This window comes from Syngnathus typhle, linkage group LG6 (genome assembly GCF_033458585.1).
Source record: "Syngnathus typhle isolate RoL2023-S1 ecotype Sweden linkage group LG6, RoL_Styp_1.0, whole genome shotgun sequence".
In the NCBI taxonomy this organism is placed as follows: Eukaryota; Metazoa; Chordata; class Actinopteri; order Syngnathiformes; family Syngnathidae; genus Syngnathus; species Syngnathus typhle.
The window spans coordinates 344,524-359,191 of NC_083743.1; the positions used below are offsets into that span (position 1 = coordinate 344,524).

Below are 14,668 nucleotides of genomic sequence, written 5' to 3' on the forward strand. Positions count from 1 at the left end.
CTTTACACGGTGACAAAAAGTGCCCAAACTTGCAGATGAGGCACAATTGTATGTTATTAAGATATAATTAATATAGGTTCCAATGACATGACTAATAAATAAACAGCTTGGAGTAATTCCGATAAGTAAAAACTGCCTGTTGTCATACAGCGACTCAGAGGAACTTATATCAGCACATTGCATGTACAGTACAACCTGGAAGGCGTCATTGAATGAGGCCTACATTTGTCCACTAGATGGCAGTGCAAGTCTGTAGCATGAAGCTCCGAGATAAATGACAATACAAAAGATCGGCCAAGCTTAATCAAAAAAGACAATACTGACTTTTGACTGAGCATTATTCTCTTTTAAATATTTGTTTCGATGTCTTTTTTTTTTTTCACCGACCGTAGATTTTAAACTGATGGTTACTTGCTGATTAATACTAGTGATCAGTTGGTCTGTAATTTGATGACCACAGACTTTGCCCACGTATGAACGTTTTTAGCAGATGAAAACTATCCATTAAACATGACTTTGAGAAATTATATCAATGTAGGTGCAAATCAGTACATGATGGCAATTCAAAGTGTACTTCCAATTTTAATGATCTATGCTCGGTTGTCATTGGACAGCGACATCAAGCTCCCTGGTGGAGGTCAACGTTATTGTGGGTCTCGACCTTGGCCGGCGTCCTCTGAGCGGACACGAGGTCACTGTCACATGTTCCCGCCTGTCTTCTCAAAAGAACTCAGGCAAATCAAATCTTTGGAACATTTCAATAATGACTTATGTGTTTTGGGTGACAGATGCAGGACGCACCAGTTTGTCTGAATGGGGACGTTTGATTTGTTGCAAGCGAATTGAATGAGGGAGCAAAAAAAAAAAAAAGCGCCGCACTGCACCTTGACGGCGTCCCGGGATGATTTGAAAGCCTGCGGAACAAAGGAGTCGTCCTCGATGGCCTCGATGTCCTTTATCCTTCGCACTTGCTCCTCCAGAGAAGCTCCCTCTGGAAAGAAAAAAAAAAACGCAAGGGAGGAGGTGCGTGAAGAAAAAGGCCAAACGGCAGCGTTGGTTGATTCCACCTGATTGCATGTGATCTGTCTGCAAAATGCTCCCTGACGCATAATGTGACGTATGGGATGTTATTTCAATCTTTAAGGGGGCGCCCCACCAAGGGCACGTAGCAGCCCCCCTCTTGTAAGAAGGCAAATAAATGCTAACAAGATGAGAGTAAATTACACTGGGAATAATGCATTGTAAAATAATCACAAATATGAACACAAACTGCTGCAATGGAATTTCATTAGGGAGACAAAATGGGATTAGATTTCAGAGCGTTTTGGTGGATCACAGACTATTGCTGATGCCGTTTGTCCAATCACGCGCAGGGACGGACGGGAAAGGGCTTCCAGTAAATGACGGCTGCATATAAACACGTCAGGACTGCGCATAATCACACAAGTGCAGCTTTTGCAAGCGTAAGAGGAATTACCAAAAAGGAAAGTTTGCCATTTTCGACTATGAACACCGGGGCTATTGTGCGGCTGTCAATCTTGAAACCGATCGGTCAATATTCATCCTTCCCTTCCGCGTCTATCCATCCTCCGCTGTACTCGCCCATTTCCCCACCTGTCAATCTTTCACGTGTGTTACTATCTGGGGGGTGTCGTCGAAATAAGCAATTGTTAGTACGCCCACACAAGCACAAGGAGGGGGGTCGTTCTGATAACTACAAAACACGCTGGAAAACTTTAACTGTGTGTGGGGGGGGGAATATTCTGAAGTTTGTCACAAACACCACACAAGATTTCTGACAAGCTTTCCATTAACGTGGAAATTTGATCCTTTTGGACATTGGTGTCAAACTCGAGCCCCGGGGGCCAGATACGGCCCGCCAAATCATTTTATGTGGCCCGCAAAGAACAAATGTGCATCGACTTTGTTGTACAAATGGCAATTTTTTCACTACCTTATCTTATTAAAAATATTTGGAGTTTTTATTAGTCTCCGATTTCAGAACTAGTCGATTTGACCCGCGACAAAAACGAGTTCGACGCCCCTGCATTAGGACCTCAAACTTTATTTTTGCCTAACACATTATGGGTGGATAAGATGACTCTCACATGCTGTTTGACAGATGTCAGCAACCAAGATATGAATTTCACGAGGAAAATCACACATAATGGACGCGGCGAGCTCGGAGGCGGACCGGAAAAATCAATAGTGGAGCCGGCCGGGGGTGAGCGCACTTGGCAGCTCGTCGAGGTCAAACTTGATATTTAATATTGACACGTTATCTGACAAATGAATTTAATTGTCAGCGCATTAGGGCTGCTTTGTGTGTGACAGCGATGAGAGGAAATCGAGAGGGAGCGAGATCTTGTGTGTCGGATTGTTCATGAGACATTGCGAAGGGATCCGGTGCATGAAACGACGGGAACAAATCATTCCAAATGTAATTGATTCAAAGTTCAACCAGTGGTAGTAAAAGTGAACAAGTGCGAGAAGACGCTCGGCCGTGAGTCGACAAGTAAAAGTGGGAGTCATTAGTGAGATTAGTCGGACAGACAACCACGTTGACAAGGGGATCAATACGCTATTGTTCGTTCTAAATAGCTGTTTGTCCACCTCATTGATTAAGAGCACAAGAGCAGCAGAGAAAATCAAACAAGCCAATGGCAGCTTGATCCAGGAGCTGTCACCTTCAAAGCCTGAAAAAGAAATGGCAGTGTGTCGCCACAAGAGGGCGCTGTTCAACAGCACACGACAGATGCTCAACGCTTGACTTTGCAGGCCGGTGTCTGACAGGGTGGACATTTTTGGTTAACGTGCGTTTTTTTTTTTTTTTTTTAATGAGCAATTAGCAACACGGTTCAGCTAGCAAGCTAACTGTGTACTGTTCAACAACGTTTGAATATATTGTGAAATGAATAGTTGACATTTGAGCATTCGTTTCTTTTTAATATGCAGGAATGTTGCATGGGCTCTCATTAGTATATTTTAATTTGATGACTGCCGGTGGTTTGGCGGAGATGAAAATTTCGGAACCTAAATGTCTATTTTTACGAGTCGCTAACCCACACGCCGCGCATAGAAACACATGCTCACGCAGCAAAATCCCAGGTTTCAATTAAGTGTCTCCCTGTGCAGCTGTAAAGATGTAATTCACCGCTCGATTTAGAAGCCTCTCAGTGGAGAATTTTTTTTTTCTCCTAATTGATAGAAATTAAGCCATTAATCAAGCCACTAGCCATCACTCAGCCCAGGGAAGATGAATACAAACTTTCATAATAAGCACCTTCCTCATTTTAGCCCTCATTAGCATTAATTTTTAATGTAATTATGCTATTCTTTTACAGTGAGCTCATAAATTACAGCTCTTTTGTTGCTGGCTGGCCTTGTAAAATCCAAAGTAATGCTTTGTAGTCTTGATCTTTAAGGCAATTACTGCCTTCTTTACTCTTTTATCTCTCTGCATTTCCAATAACCTGCTCTCTGATGATTTATCTCTGCCGTACCCCCTCCTTATCCTTTTTTCTCGTTCTCTCTCTCTCTTGCTACACCAGCGGCCAACTGACCCGCTGCCACCTCCAAGAAAGACCCCAATACGCCCACATGCTCCCCATCTCGGAGTCCAGATGCACGAGGCACCGATACATGACGACTAATTGTTTACTATCTCCTGTAGTCGTTTTCTAGCTCGCGTTTCATTAGCAAATATGACGCCTGGGCAATTTTGCTTAAGAGCCCGCCGTTCTTGCTCTCTCGACCGGTCTCCCGTGGGATTTACCTGTAGGCGAGCGGCTGCTGTTTGTGGGTTAAGCTTAGCGCGGTGATGTGCCGGGAGGCGGAATAGAGGTGCTTTACTCCACAAGGATGTGGCAATAATGTCTGCTGGCTCATTCTGAACTCCTAAACAACAGGCTGCTCCAATTCACATTTTAATACATGACTAGAAACAACAATGCTAACCGTATCACATCCTGTCTATAACACATTTAAGAAGCATAACAGTTCGGTATCTCGAAAGCTTCCTCCAATTACTCGCTGCTGCCAAAAAGAAACCAAACCGTCTGTTCAGAACCTCAAGAAGCATCGAGTCGGAAGCGCACAGACCCAAGTTGATTCATTACAAAGGTGTCCGGTGCGGGCCTTGCTAGGCTAATACTTTTAGAGTGTATTGATTACGGAGAAGCTGACAGCTCCTGATGTTCAAGCCCCTGCAAATGCATCAAGTGGCTAATGAGCAGCTATTAGGGCCATCGATTTGCTGATTTCAATTGATAGCCGGCGGGCCAAAGCTGCATGTCAATATTTGCGTAGCTGATAGCAGCAGCTTCAGGCATTGACGGGAACAGAAACAACGTCAGAGAAAGAAGTTAGAAATGGGAAAGAAGGAGGGTGGAGATTATAAAGAAAGCGCTAATGAATGAATGAATAAGTCAAAATTCACTGTCACTATCAAGTTTCTTTTAAATCAAAATTCTTTAATTTGGCATGGGACGAGAACATTTTCCGATTAAATATGTTTGCTAGTAAACATCTACTCTACACTTGAGCCCAATTGTTGATGACAATGCACAAACGGTCAAAAGGTGTCCCACAAAATCCTGGATGGTCTTCCTCGAAATTTAGCTGGTGCCCCAGAATTCTGGATTAGCGCTACCCGGTGGCCGTGAGCATTATTTGACCTTGAGAAGCTTATGCGATATATTGATGCAATATTTTACATGCTATCTATTTGGCATCAGGAAATGAAATGCAGCTGATCACTGGATGTCACACACACAAACACACACACACACACCCTTGTGATAGTGATCTCCCACTCTCCAGTCAATAAAAAAGACGGAATGATGAATTAAAGAGGCAAACAAGCTTCTAATGACAGGATGACACGGCGTTCACGCGCGGCTGTGCTTGCGCTATCTCCTTCCACATCGCGCTCGACTCGACGCTTCCGTCACTCTCTGTCAAGTCGCCACTTCTGCCTTTTTTGACTACATTACAGTCACAGAGGTGAGAGGGCACACATACAATATAATCGCCAAATTCTTCACGTCGGACTCGAACGCTATTGTGCTAAGTGGCAACGTGGGATGGATAACACAAACCAGGTGCGCGTGAGTGCCAGAGACGATTTCCAGCGCCTGGCCAGCATCAACGACTCACATTAATCGTTGATGCTTTCACAGACCCGGTGGTGAGATCTTATAGCTCACTTTTTCTATCAGCAGAAAATCCGTGATCACATTTGATTTTTATTTTACCTTTTGCATTAGAATACACTTTGTCAACGTGAGGCGGATTATAACACTTAGGGTGACAGCGCAGCTCCGTTATTCGGCACAGTGTCATTTTAGGGCAATGAGAATACCAAGTCTTGCCCTTTAGCAGAAATAACAAGCAGTTGAAGGGATGAGCCTGACAATTAACTCGGCTGTCGTCCTATGTGTGTGTGTACATGCAAGAAGTGCAGAGGTCGCCGGTATTTTGATCCCTGGTCAGCTTTTTTTTTTTTTTTTATGAACAAGTGTATCAACCGAGAAACACCAAGCAGCTAATGACTTAATTGGGGAAAGCGCTTCAGAATGAAAATGATGTAATCCGAATCCAGGAAACGAGCTCCGTTTACTAGCAAACATGCGTACGTGAGTCTTCTTGACATGTAGCCATCGAGCAACTCGCTCCCGGTCTAATTGATTCTCTCTTTCATTGGACTGCTTGACAGGGTGAATGTGTGTGTGTGTGTGTGTGCGTGGTCTGCTACAAAATATATGAGGAAAGGTCACGGCCGAGTACGTGTGTTTCTCAGTAACAATTAATTAGGAAAATGCCCCCAGCCCTCCTCTTTTGACCTCCTTTGTAGACTAATAACCTTCTTACTGTTATATTTGTCCTTTTTTTAAAAAAAAAATCGTTTGCATATAAGAAATTAATATTTTAAACGATAATGAGACACTATTAAATATATTTAAATGTTTTCCGCTGGACATCGCCACTTTGCTTATGTCACCGAGAAATACACAATCACTTCTATGTGACGGCTGATGTGTACCCTGCAGGGAGTTGGAAGGGCTAGGCTGGGTCAGCGCCACCCAGGAGGATGACGCCATTTTGACCTGCAACGCTCTGCGGGTGTGTCGAACTGCTGCAGTCTGGCCACCCGCTTAGACCGCACCGAGCGCCGCTGCCGTGCGCGTGTGTGAGATCATGTCCAGACGTACGCTTGTTCCGCTTTGACGCACAAGGGAGGGGGAAGGGGGAGGAGGGGAGTTTTCCACTTGTAGAGAAGTCAGAACCTTCTTCAGCAGGTCACAGCTCGACAAATAATTTGAAGTTGAGTAAAGCTTTTAAATACACTGCTAACACCACTCATAGCCAAAAAGAATATGGTATGCTGTTTAAGCGGTATCGGTGTTGTAGTATCGGTGCCGGCGATAATCTTGTGTTTGTTGATCCCGAGAAATTATTTGCCCCAATTATTAGTATGTGTAGTAAATACACAACTGTCCAAAATGTCTTGGCTAAAAAACAAAAAAAAAATTTAAGATTCACGGTCGAATCGTCAGCCTGATTAATTCAACAATTATCAGTGCCTCGCCTTACTTGTCACTCATCAAAAGTTTGCTGAATATACATTGTGCTACTGGTAACGGGTTAATTGATAAGGGTGACCTGGGAAACGATTACCAATCACAGAAGGTTAAAAGGGGGCTGTCAATCGCGCCAAACCTGAATGAGTGCGGGACAAGGACTTGAGGAAATCAATTACAAATAACTTCAATGTGTGTGTGTGTACACGCAAAGTCATTCCTAAATACAAAATAAAAACATTTTTGGAGGATAGACTTAAATATCCCCCGCGTGACCATGATGCTGGTCTCATTTTAAAATATTTCCACAGACTTGAGGGCCCCCCTGTGTCGTTCACACAAAACCGCGTGATCGGCAATCAATCAACTTCAAGCTTTAGTTATCATTGCGCAGAGCTGAAGTTGACACGCCGACTTGTTTGTTCGAGCGCTGCTGTGTATGTATGTGTGTGTCGCACACAGGTACAAAAGGTCACATGGGGTGAGTGGCTGGGATTGGGTTCTCGCTCACATGGCCAGCAGTCACTGGCTCATATACACCGTCGACATCTATGAGGGAATATAATGAGATGGGATGGGAGGGGTTAGAAAGAAACTTGCATTAATGAAAAGAAAGGGGTGGGGGTCGGGGGGATCAATAAAGGCGTAATTGCTTGGTTTATCCGGTTGTAATGAAACAAATTGACAGGAGACGGAAGCTAAAGAGAAAGCTGGCACCCCAATGGTGTTATTTTGTATTTAGTTTTTGTTTTTTTGGGGGAGGGGCTGAGTTTGGGAGGAGAGAGGGAGGGGGGGAAAGGTCTTCTCGTGATAATTAAATCTTCTCACACTGATTTTCTGCCAAATTTATTTCCCCGGGGAGCATAACAGTGATTCAATGCTTAGCAGCCTTGCATAACTAATGGTCTCGGTGTGGGGTGGGGTGGTGGTGGGGGTCGAGTGGGGTGCACACCTGAATGAATAGGGAGGAGAGAGGAGCAAATAAAGGCAGCCTGTGGCACTTTTCATCTCCAATCAATCATTATACCGGCAAGGCACAAATCGAAAGGATGGTTTTATGCACGTTGCGAGCGGACTGTTTTAAAATGGTTCTTTGAAGCAAAAGTGTAATTAATTGCTGGTCTGCTCTCCTTTTTTCTTTTTTTTTTTAAATGGCTCCTGCAGTGCATTGTGGGTCTAAAAAAGAAAGCGAGCTTTAATTCCTGGAACAAATAGAGGTGGTGAAGTGTGGGCTCAATGTTGGTCTGACTGTTGCTGGCATGATTGTGTTGAGCACAATAACACAACAAATAAGGCCATTCATCACAAGTAAGGACGGGAGACGGGGCTCACGTCGCCGATCGTTAGCAAATCAATACAAACGGGATTTTCTTACAGCAAAATCACTGAGGGGGGATCTGTGCAGTCATAATTCATGTGCGGATCACATATTAACACAATGACATCTTTCAGTGCCGTATGTTATTGTTAATGTGATGAGATGGTGGACAGTTGAAAAGAGAAAAAAATAAATCCCGTGTTTACTAGCGGTTGAATTTGGTCACTTGTCCTTCGGCGTGCCACGGGGTGGCCTCGGTAATTAAAACATTTAAAGCGCAGCCAGTTTACCCCCCCCGCCCCGCCCGCCCCCTCGCTCACCGGGTGTGATATGGGGGTCACGCGCCTGTAGATTCTAATTTGCGCCCCATTTGTATTCATGACAGGCACGTGCTAAATATTTAACAGCAGCCCGGCAGGAGTTTGTATTGTTCGGCTTTGCGGGGTCAAATAATTTGATTTCAAGGCAGATTACATTAAGCATCAATGTCCAAGCGGGCACTCTCACTTGCCTCTCATTTCCTGTCTTTTATTGCGGCTCAAAACGAAGGCTTTGGATCACACAACAGCATCTTATCCAAGGGATTACTTATTACTTTCAATTAGAAAAGGCATCGCGTCGTTTATTATAAAACACACAAACCGGCCGGCGCTGGATGCGAACGGAAATTTTAGAGTGACAAATTGTTTCGTGTTTGTCCGCTTGAGGAAACGATTTATCCAGCCGACCATTTTTGAAAGCGCTTGCCAACATAATATTTGGTGTTGTGTATTAGGAAGGACAAAAAAAAATCCAGTTTGAGACATTTTCTGTTGCTGGACTCAAAAACGTTAGATGAGAAAATTGGGTCAGGCTAGTTTTCATTTGTGTTAAACCGAAACGCATTAAGCCTGTGATTGGCTGGCGACCGGTCAGCAGGAACAGGAACACTCAATAGAAAACAAATGGATTGTTATTTATATATAAAGTGATCAAATGAATATTTTGAGACAATTAATATGGCGAAATGTTGCGCGTGTTCACCAAATAAAACATCTCCCGAGTCACGAGGATTTGCACGCCATAGTGCGCTTTGAGTCTAGTTCTTCCAAATTGGACAAATGGCGACCCAAAAGAGTGAAAAGTGATTGACAACAGAGCTAGTTAGACAGCGACGAGGCCTTAATGGTTGCTGGGTCGAGCGAGTGGCTACAGCTGAATATTTAATGGGCATATAATTCCTCAACACACACACACGCAGACAAGGACACACCCACCCCGTGACCTGTCCTACACACAAAGTAATTAGGGAAACAGTCCTTTCGTTTAGCTGCCCAAAGAGCAAACGGTAGGTATAGATTCCCCTAATGATGTGGGTTAAAGAGCTATTATACGTCTCATTAAAATATATGATCTCCCAATCTGCTGCTAGTTTGAGGGAACGGGCAGAGAGCGGCACGCGGGGGGCTAAAACATCATCCTTGTTAGGCCCGGTGTCACATAACATATCGACAGAGATCCACTATTCGTCTGCACAAATAAAACACGCTTAGTAATTATAAAAAAGAAAAAAAATCCAACAAAAATCCTAAATGTCTTTTAATTTATTTTATATTATTATTTTATATGTATATATGTGTATTTATTATATTTATAAACTTATTTTTTTAATTTTGTGGCTCAAAACAAAATAAAACTTGAGTCACAGCTGCAACTTAGATGAGAACTTTGTAGATTGTGCGGGCGTACCTAATGATGTGGCCTGCAGATTGCCCCCGAAAGCTTGGCCACCTTCATAACTGCTCGTTGTTAAAACAGTTTGCACAACCAAAAAAAGCGCACAGTGATTGCGCCGCGCTGATGTCAAGTGCGCCTTGTGGGTACGCTAAGTGCAATCTCTTGACTTGAAGGCATGCGGCTAACAAAGGAAACCATCCTCCCCTTCTCATTCTCAGCGCCTTTCATTTCGCACGTTTCCTTTTTCAAGCGCTAGCATCATCTGGCTGCCCTTAACCAGCGAGGCAAACATTTCTTTTAAGTGGAGACTACTTTGTTAACTGATGGCCACGGGGCCAGTTATTGATCCCTTTTCTTTCTCTCACAAAAGCCCTGATGATAACCCCCCCCCCCCCCCCCCGTCCCCCCTCCCTCCCTCCCATCATCTCCTCGCAGCAATGATAGCACGCACATCACAGCGCTGACATGAATCAGATCCGGGTGGTTTCGATTAGCGCTACGCTAACGCGGACCCGCTGCCAGTCTCGAATCTATTTATGAAACGAGGCGTGTAGGAGGTAGCGTTCCGAGCTCTTCCCCTTCCACTCTTAAAAGGTTCCCTCGTTTCGCTCGACTTTAGCGGTGTAAACTTTTCTCGCGGAGTTGACCTCGGAGAGACCCTGCGGGGAATGCGGAGACCCCTGGTGATCTGTTGCTAAACTGCAAGAGTGGCCCACCTCTTCCATCTCGCTGGTGCTGGGAGGAAGGGCAGCGGAGGATACGGTTGGCTGATCGCTACTTGGGTTTGTGTCTAGCAGTGAGGGAGAAGGCCACAGGGAAAGTTCACATCTCGGGAAAGAAGTTAGACCTTATCCCACGGCCTTCCTGGTACATCAGAGAAATATTAGGCAGCATGGGTTGAAGGGCAAACGATGTTTTGTAGTTGGGAAATTACCCGATGAAAGTCGAGTCAAAGTCGATTGATCGACAACGACACTGATAATGATGAGGGATAGTTGCTAGTTTCACTCAATGTACCAGCATAGAAATAAATATGAAAACAAAAAACTAAAAATTAATAAAAATGCAACTCACCATTACACTGCATTAGTTGTATGATTATAGAACATGTGGGATTTTTTTTTTTTTGGCACAAAGTCTTAATTTGTAATATCGTTAATCTGATAGTATAACTAACATATTATATAAAATATAGCAACATGCTTGTTACAAATGGTGTATCTAAAAAAAAAGAAAAAAATAAAACATTACAGGCTAACAATATTAAATGTTTTTTTTTCTTTTCAGTGTGTGTGAATATTACAATCCCCAAGCCCTTACTGAAATATTCCACGACTCAAGGACAAGAAAAGGAGGCCCGATTTAATTTTTAGCTGTTCTGTCCCTCGGCTGTCATTACAGGCGGGAGCCAAACGAGGCAGCAGAGAAAAGGCGAGACAAAAAGTTTCGATGTTGATGACACTCAGCTAATGTTATCGTACGGGTGGGATAGAGAAAAGGAGACAAACAACAACAGGGTGTAAAAGAATCGGAGGATGAGGAGAGGAGAATACATAGTAACCAGAGCTGGGGACCAAAGCAAGAGTGCAAGGCTAATTACTTTCTGATGGCCATGGACCGTTCCCGGTGGAAGAAAGCCATATCGAGAACCCGGTCCAACCCAGCGGCGCCTGGAAAGCGGACTTTAAACCGATGATGATGATGATGGCTGCACTTTCATTCAGCCAAAAAGGCCAGCTAACTTTAAAGGTCACATTGCCATTCCTCCTCCATGGAAGCACCCACAAAATACACAAAGCTACAAGAGCGATAGAAAAAAAAAAGAAAACAAAAGAACACCCACACTAGAACAAATTATTCTGCTGCTGAACACACACACACAGACAGACACATTCTCATTTCTATGGTGCCCTGGTCAGAACAAGGACCAGCCTCATTATTCTATCGCGGGACTTTTATTATCACCAGCATATCCAGTGGAAATGACTCTTGGCTTTATTTGAATGTCTATCGGGACGTGTGTGTGTCAGCGCACGCTTGTGTGTGTATATACGATATCTCTGGCCACTGGGGAGCTTCATGCTGGCAGCAAAATCTGGCTGTAGTGTAAAGTATGTATATTTCCTTTGCATTTAATGCAAATGAAGTCCAAAAATAAACAGACATACATATGTACGTTCATTACAGTCGATGATGTGTCAAAAGTAAACAGAAAAGAGCAGTTGACAAGAAACTTTAACACTCATTGAAGTTATGAGCTGTAAAAGAAAAACGTCAACAATAATCTTAATAATGAAATGAACTGGTATGAAATATATATGTATCTTCATCATCATCATTATTACTATTATTTATAAAAAAAACACAATGTAACAAATTGAACCATTTGACATTTTTGCTTGAGTCCAATTAACATATTTTTTTAGGATTTGGGTCATTGATGTTTCAAATCAATCAAACTTAAATCGATGTTTTTTCCCCTTTATAAATGTATGATGCACACGCTCACACAACACTTACCTATATCCAGCTTTTTTCGGGTCTCCTGCTCTTGCCTGGCTATTTTGGCCTTAAGAACTTCATCTGTTTTGGCTAAAAAGAAAAAAGAGGAAAAGACATGGTTAATGAATATAATGATATAAATTGAAACGCAGAAACAAAGTTACACGTTTAGTCTGAAGTTGAACATGATGTGCTGAAAACAGTATGCAGGAATCACAAAGCAGTAAATGAAAACACGATACAAAACGAATCTTGATTTCTCGCAGGCAGGAAGTAGTTTCCCCTGCAAAAAGTCAAAGATAGCCACCCTGCCTCTTTCTTTCTCTCTCTCTCTCTCTCCATCCCTTGCAGCTCTTTATCTCGTTGGCATAATGAAATGCTTAAAAGCAAGCCGGGCGTCCGGGCGGGAGTAAACACTCGTCAAGCATCTCTTTTCATACCTCTGCCCAAATAAAAAAATAATCAAAATGTTAAGCAACGTTAAAAAAAAAAAAAAAAAAAGACACAATGTGCCGTGTGGCAGGACTATCAATACGGCCTGTGAATTAATTACATTTCCGTCGTGCACTACATCATTTATTTTGCGGGCGGCGAGGCCTCGATGGAGCCATTCGCCTTTATTGCGATTTCGCCGCTTGATGAGTGAGTTATGTAAAATTGAGTCTCCAATATCATTACACTTAATGAGTTTAAACTTTCAGCGAGGGGAAAAAAGTAGGCTGCAGTGTTGTTGTGGTTTTTTTTAGCTGAGGTGAACGCAATATGAGAGTGGGAGGAGAGCGCAGGGAAAGTGCGTGCGCGCTATAGGAGGGCACAACTGTGGGAGTCTGACGGCAGATTGTTGCAGGGAGTGTACTTTGTTTGAAATGCCTCATTGGAAGTGAGTGGCTCTATGAGCTGCCAAGCAAAACTGTTACATAAAATACATAAACAGTGTTTATATTGTGTGTGTCTGCGCGCGTGTGTGTGAGGCCACAGGGTGAGCTCGACTGCGCCGCCGGTTTTGTTCGCTAATTGGCGTAGACAAAGAAGCCGTCACACGGCTGTTACGGCTGGTTAAGTCTGGAGGTTACGCATCTTTACTGACAATGACTCGACATGGATGAGTGAACCCTCGTCTACCTCCCTCTGCGTGTGTGTGTGTGTGTGTGTGTGTGTGTAACATTGCCCGCGTGTTATTGGATCTGTTTAACTCGACGCTAAAAGTCCCAATTTAAAAAGCCGAAGGTTCGGGTCAAAAAGCAAACCGGGAAATTCAACATTTTGTGAGTTTATAATTACATTGGAAGCGCTATGGTCAAATGTGATCCAATACATCATTTTGTACAATTTGGCAGGGGAATTTTTTTTAATAAAAAATATAATAATAATATATAATAATAATAATTACTTTTTCATACCTCATTAAAATGAATGAGCTCCAAATTTCTTTAACTTTTTTTCCCAATCTTTATAAAAACAAAATGTGGAGAATTAAAGTTTGGGCATCATGACATCATACTTTGGCGCCTATTGCCATTGTGCTATTTCTGGTGTGTGCACCTTGGCCACCAGGGGGCAGTATAATCCTTACATTCAAATTGAATGAAGAGTTTCACAACTACTGTGACTGATTCAGTGAGTAGTAACAGTCAAATAATTTAGAGCCAGACCTTTCAATGAATTTTAGCTTTGAAAATCGAACTTGTTTCTGACTCTTTGTCATAAAAATCATACTTAATATAAAAAGTTAGAGAATCCCTGGTATAACAAATTTAAACTAACGAGCAGCTTAGCAAGGGGGGAGTGATGTAGCACTATTTGGCAGTTTTGCTCAACCCTGTGCGTGCTCTCATTGCAGCCAAGAATTTATTTAGCATGCCCAGTTGTGTGTTTGTGCGAGGACACCTGTGTAGGTGTGTGCGTGCGTTGCTTTGCTCGGGGCTACAGGGAAGGCAGGAAAGAGACAGTGAGGTGTGATGTGGGTGAAAAAGGGAGGGAAAAGGGTCCGGAGACACAAGCGGAAAGATGGCAGCCGTGTAGGAGAAAGGAAATACTGACAGCTTGAGGGGGGGGACAACCAAACAAGCGAGCGTGAAAAGGCTGGTGAACAACATCAGGGGGGGGGGGCTGATTTGACGCCTCTTTAGCGTTGTTTATCCTCCACCTCCATCCCTTTGCCAAAAGCGTCTCTTATCCTCTCCTCCTTCTGTTTTTTGCCCTCTACCAAGCCCTCCCCGCGTTCGCGCCGTTTCTTGCTCGTCTCTCCAGTACACCGAGCCTTGGGGCGATAGCAGCAAATCAAACTGTTTATCCATCTCTCATCAGCGCAAAACGCCTCGCGGGGCCCCCCGGCCCCCTCAAAACAATGGAAGCGAGGGCCGAGCGCAGAGCCAGGGATGTCGTTTAATGACATCAACAGGGGCGCTTCTTGAAAAGACGAGCTGCAAAACATGCAGGGGCAAAAGTATTGGGACACCTCTGATTTGATTAACTTGGGGTTGGGCTAGACCTTTCACAGAGGAAGCCAATTTAAAAAAAAAAAAAAAAAAGGATGACCAATCATGGCTCA

At 43.5% G+C, this 14,668-nt stretch overlaps 1 protein-coding gene across 2 annotated transcripts in view; it reads right to left on the bottom strand.

Annotated features, from left to right (window-relative positions):
* LOC133155291 (serine/Arginine-related protein 53-like) overlaps positions 1-14,668 on the bottom strand; it is a 67,129-nt gene that overhangs the window by 1,266 nt on the left and 51,195 nt on the right. For both annotated transcript variants that reach the window (XM_061280498.1, XM_061280496.1), the window contains exons 7-8: positions 12,136-12,207; positions 885-991 (exon numbers count right to left, since the gene is read on the bottom strand). In XM_061280498.1, coding sequence (XP_061136482.1) covers positions 885-991; positions 12,136-12,207 — 179 coding nt within the window. The remainder of the gene's footprint in view (positions 1-884; positions 992-12,135; positions 12,208-14,668) is intronic.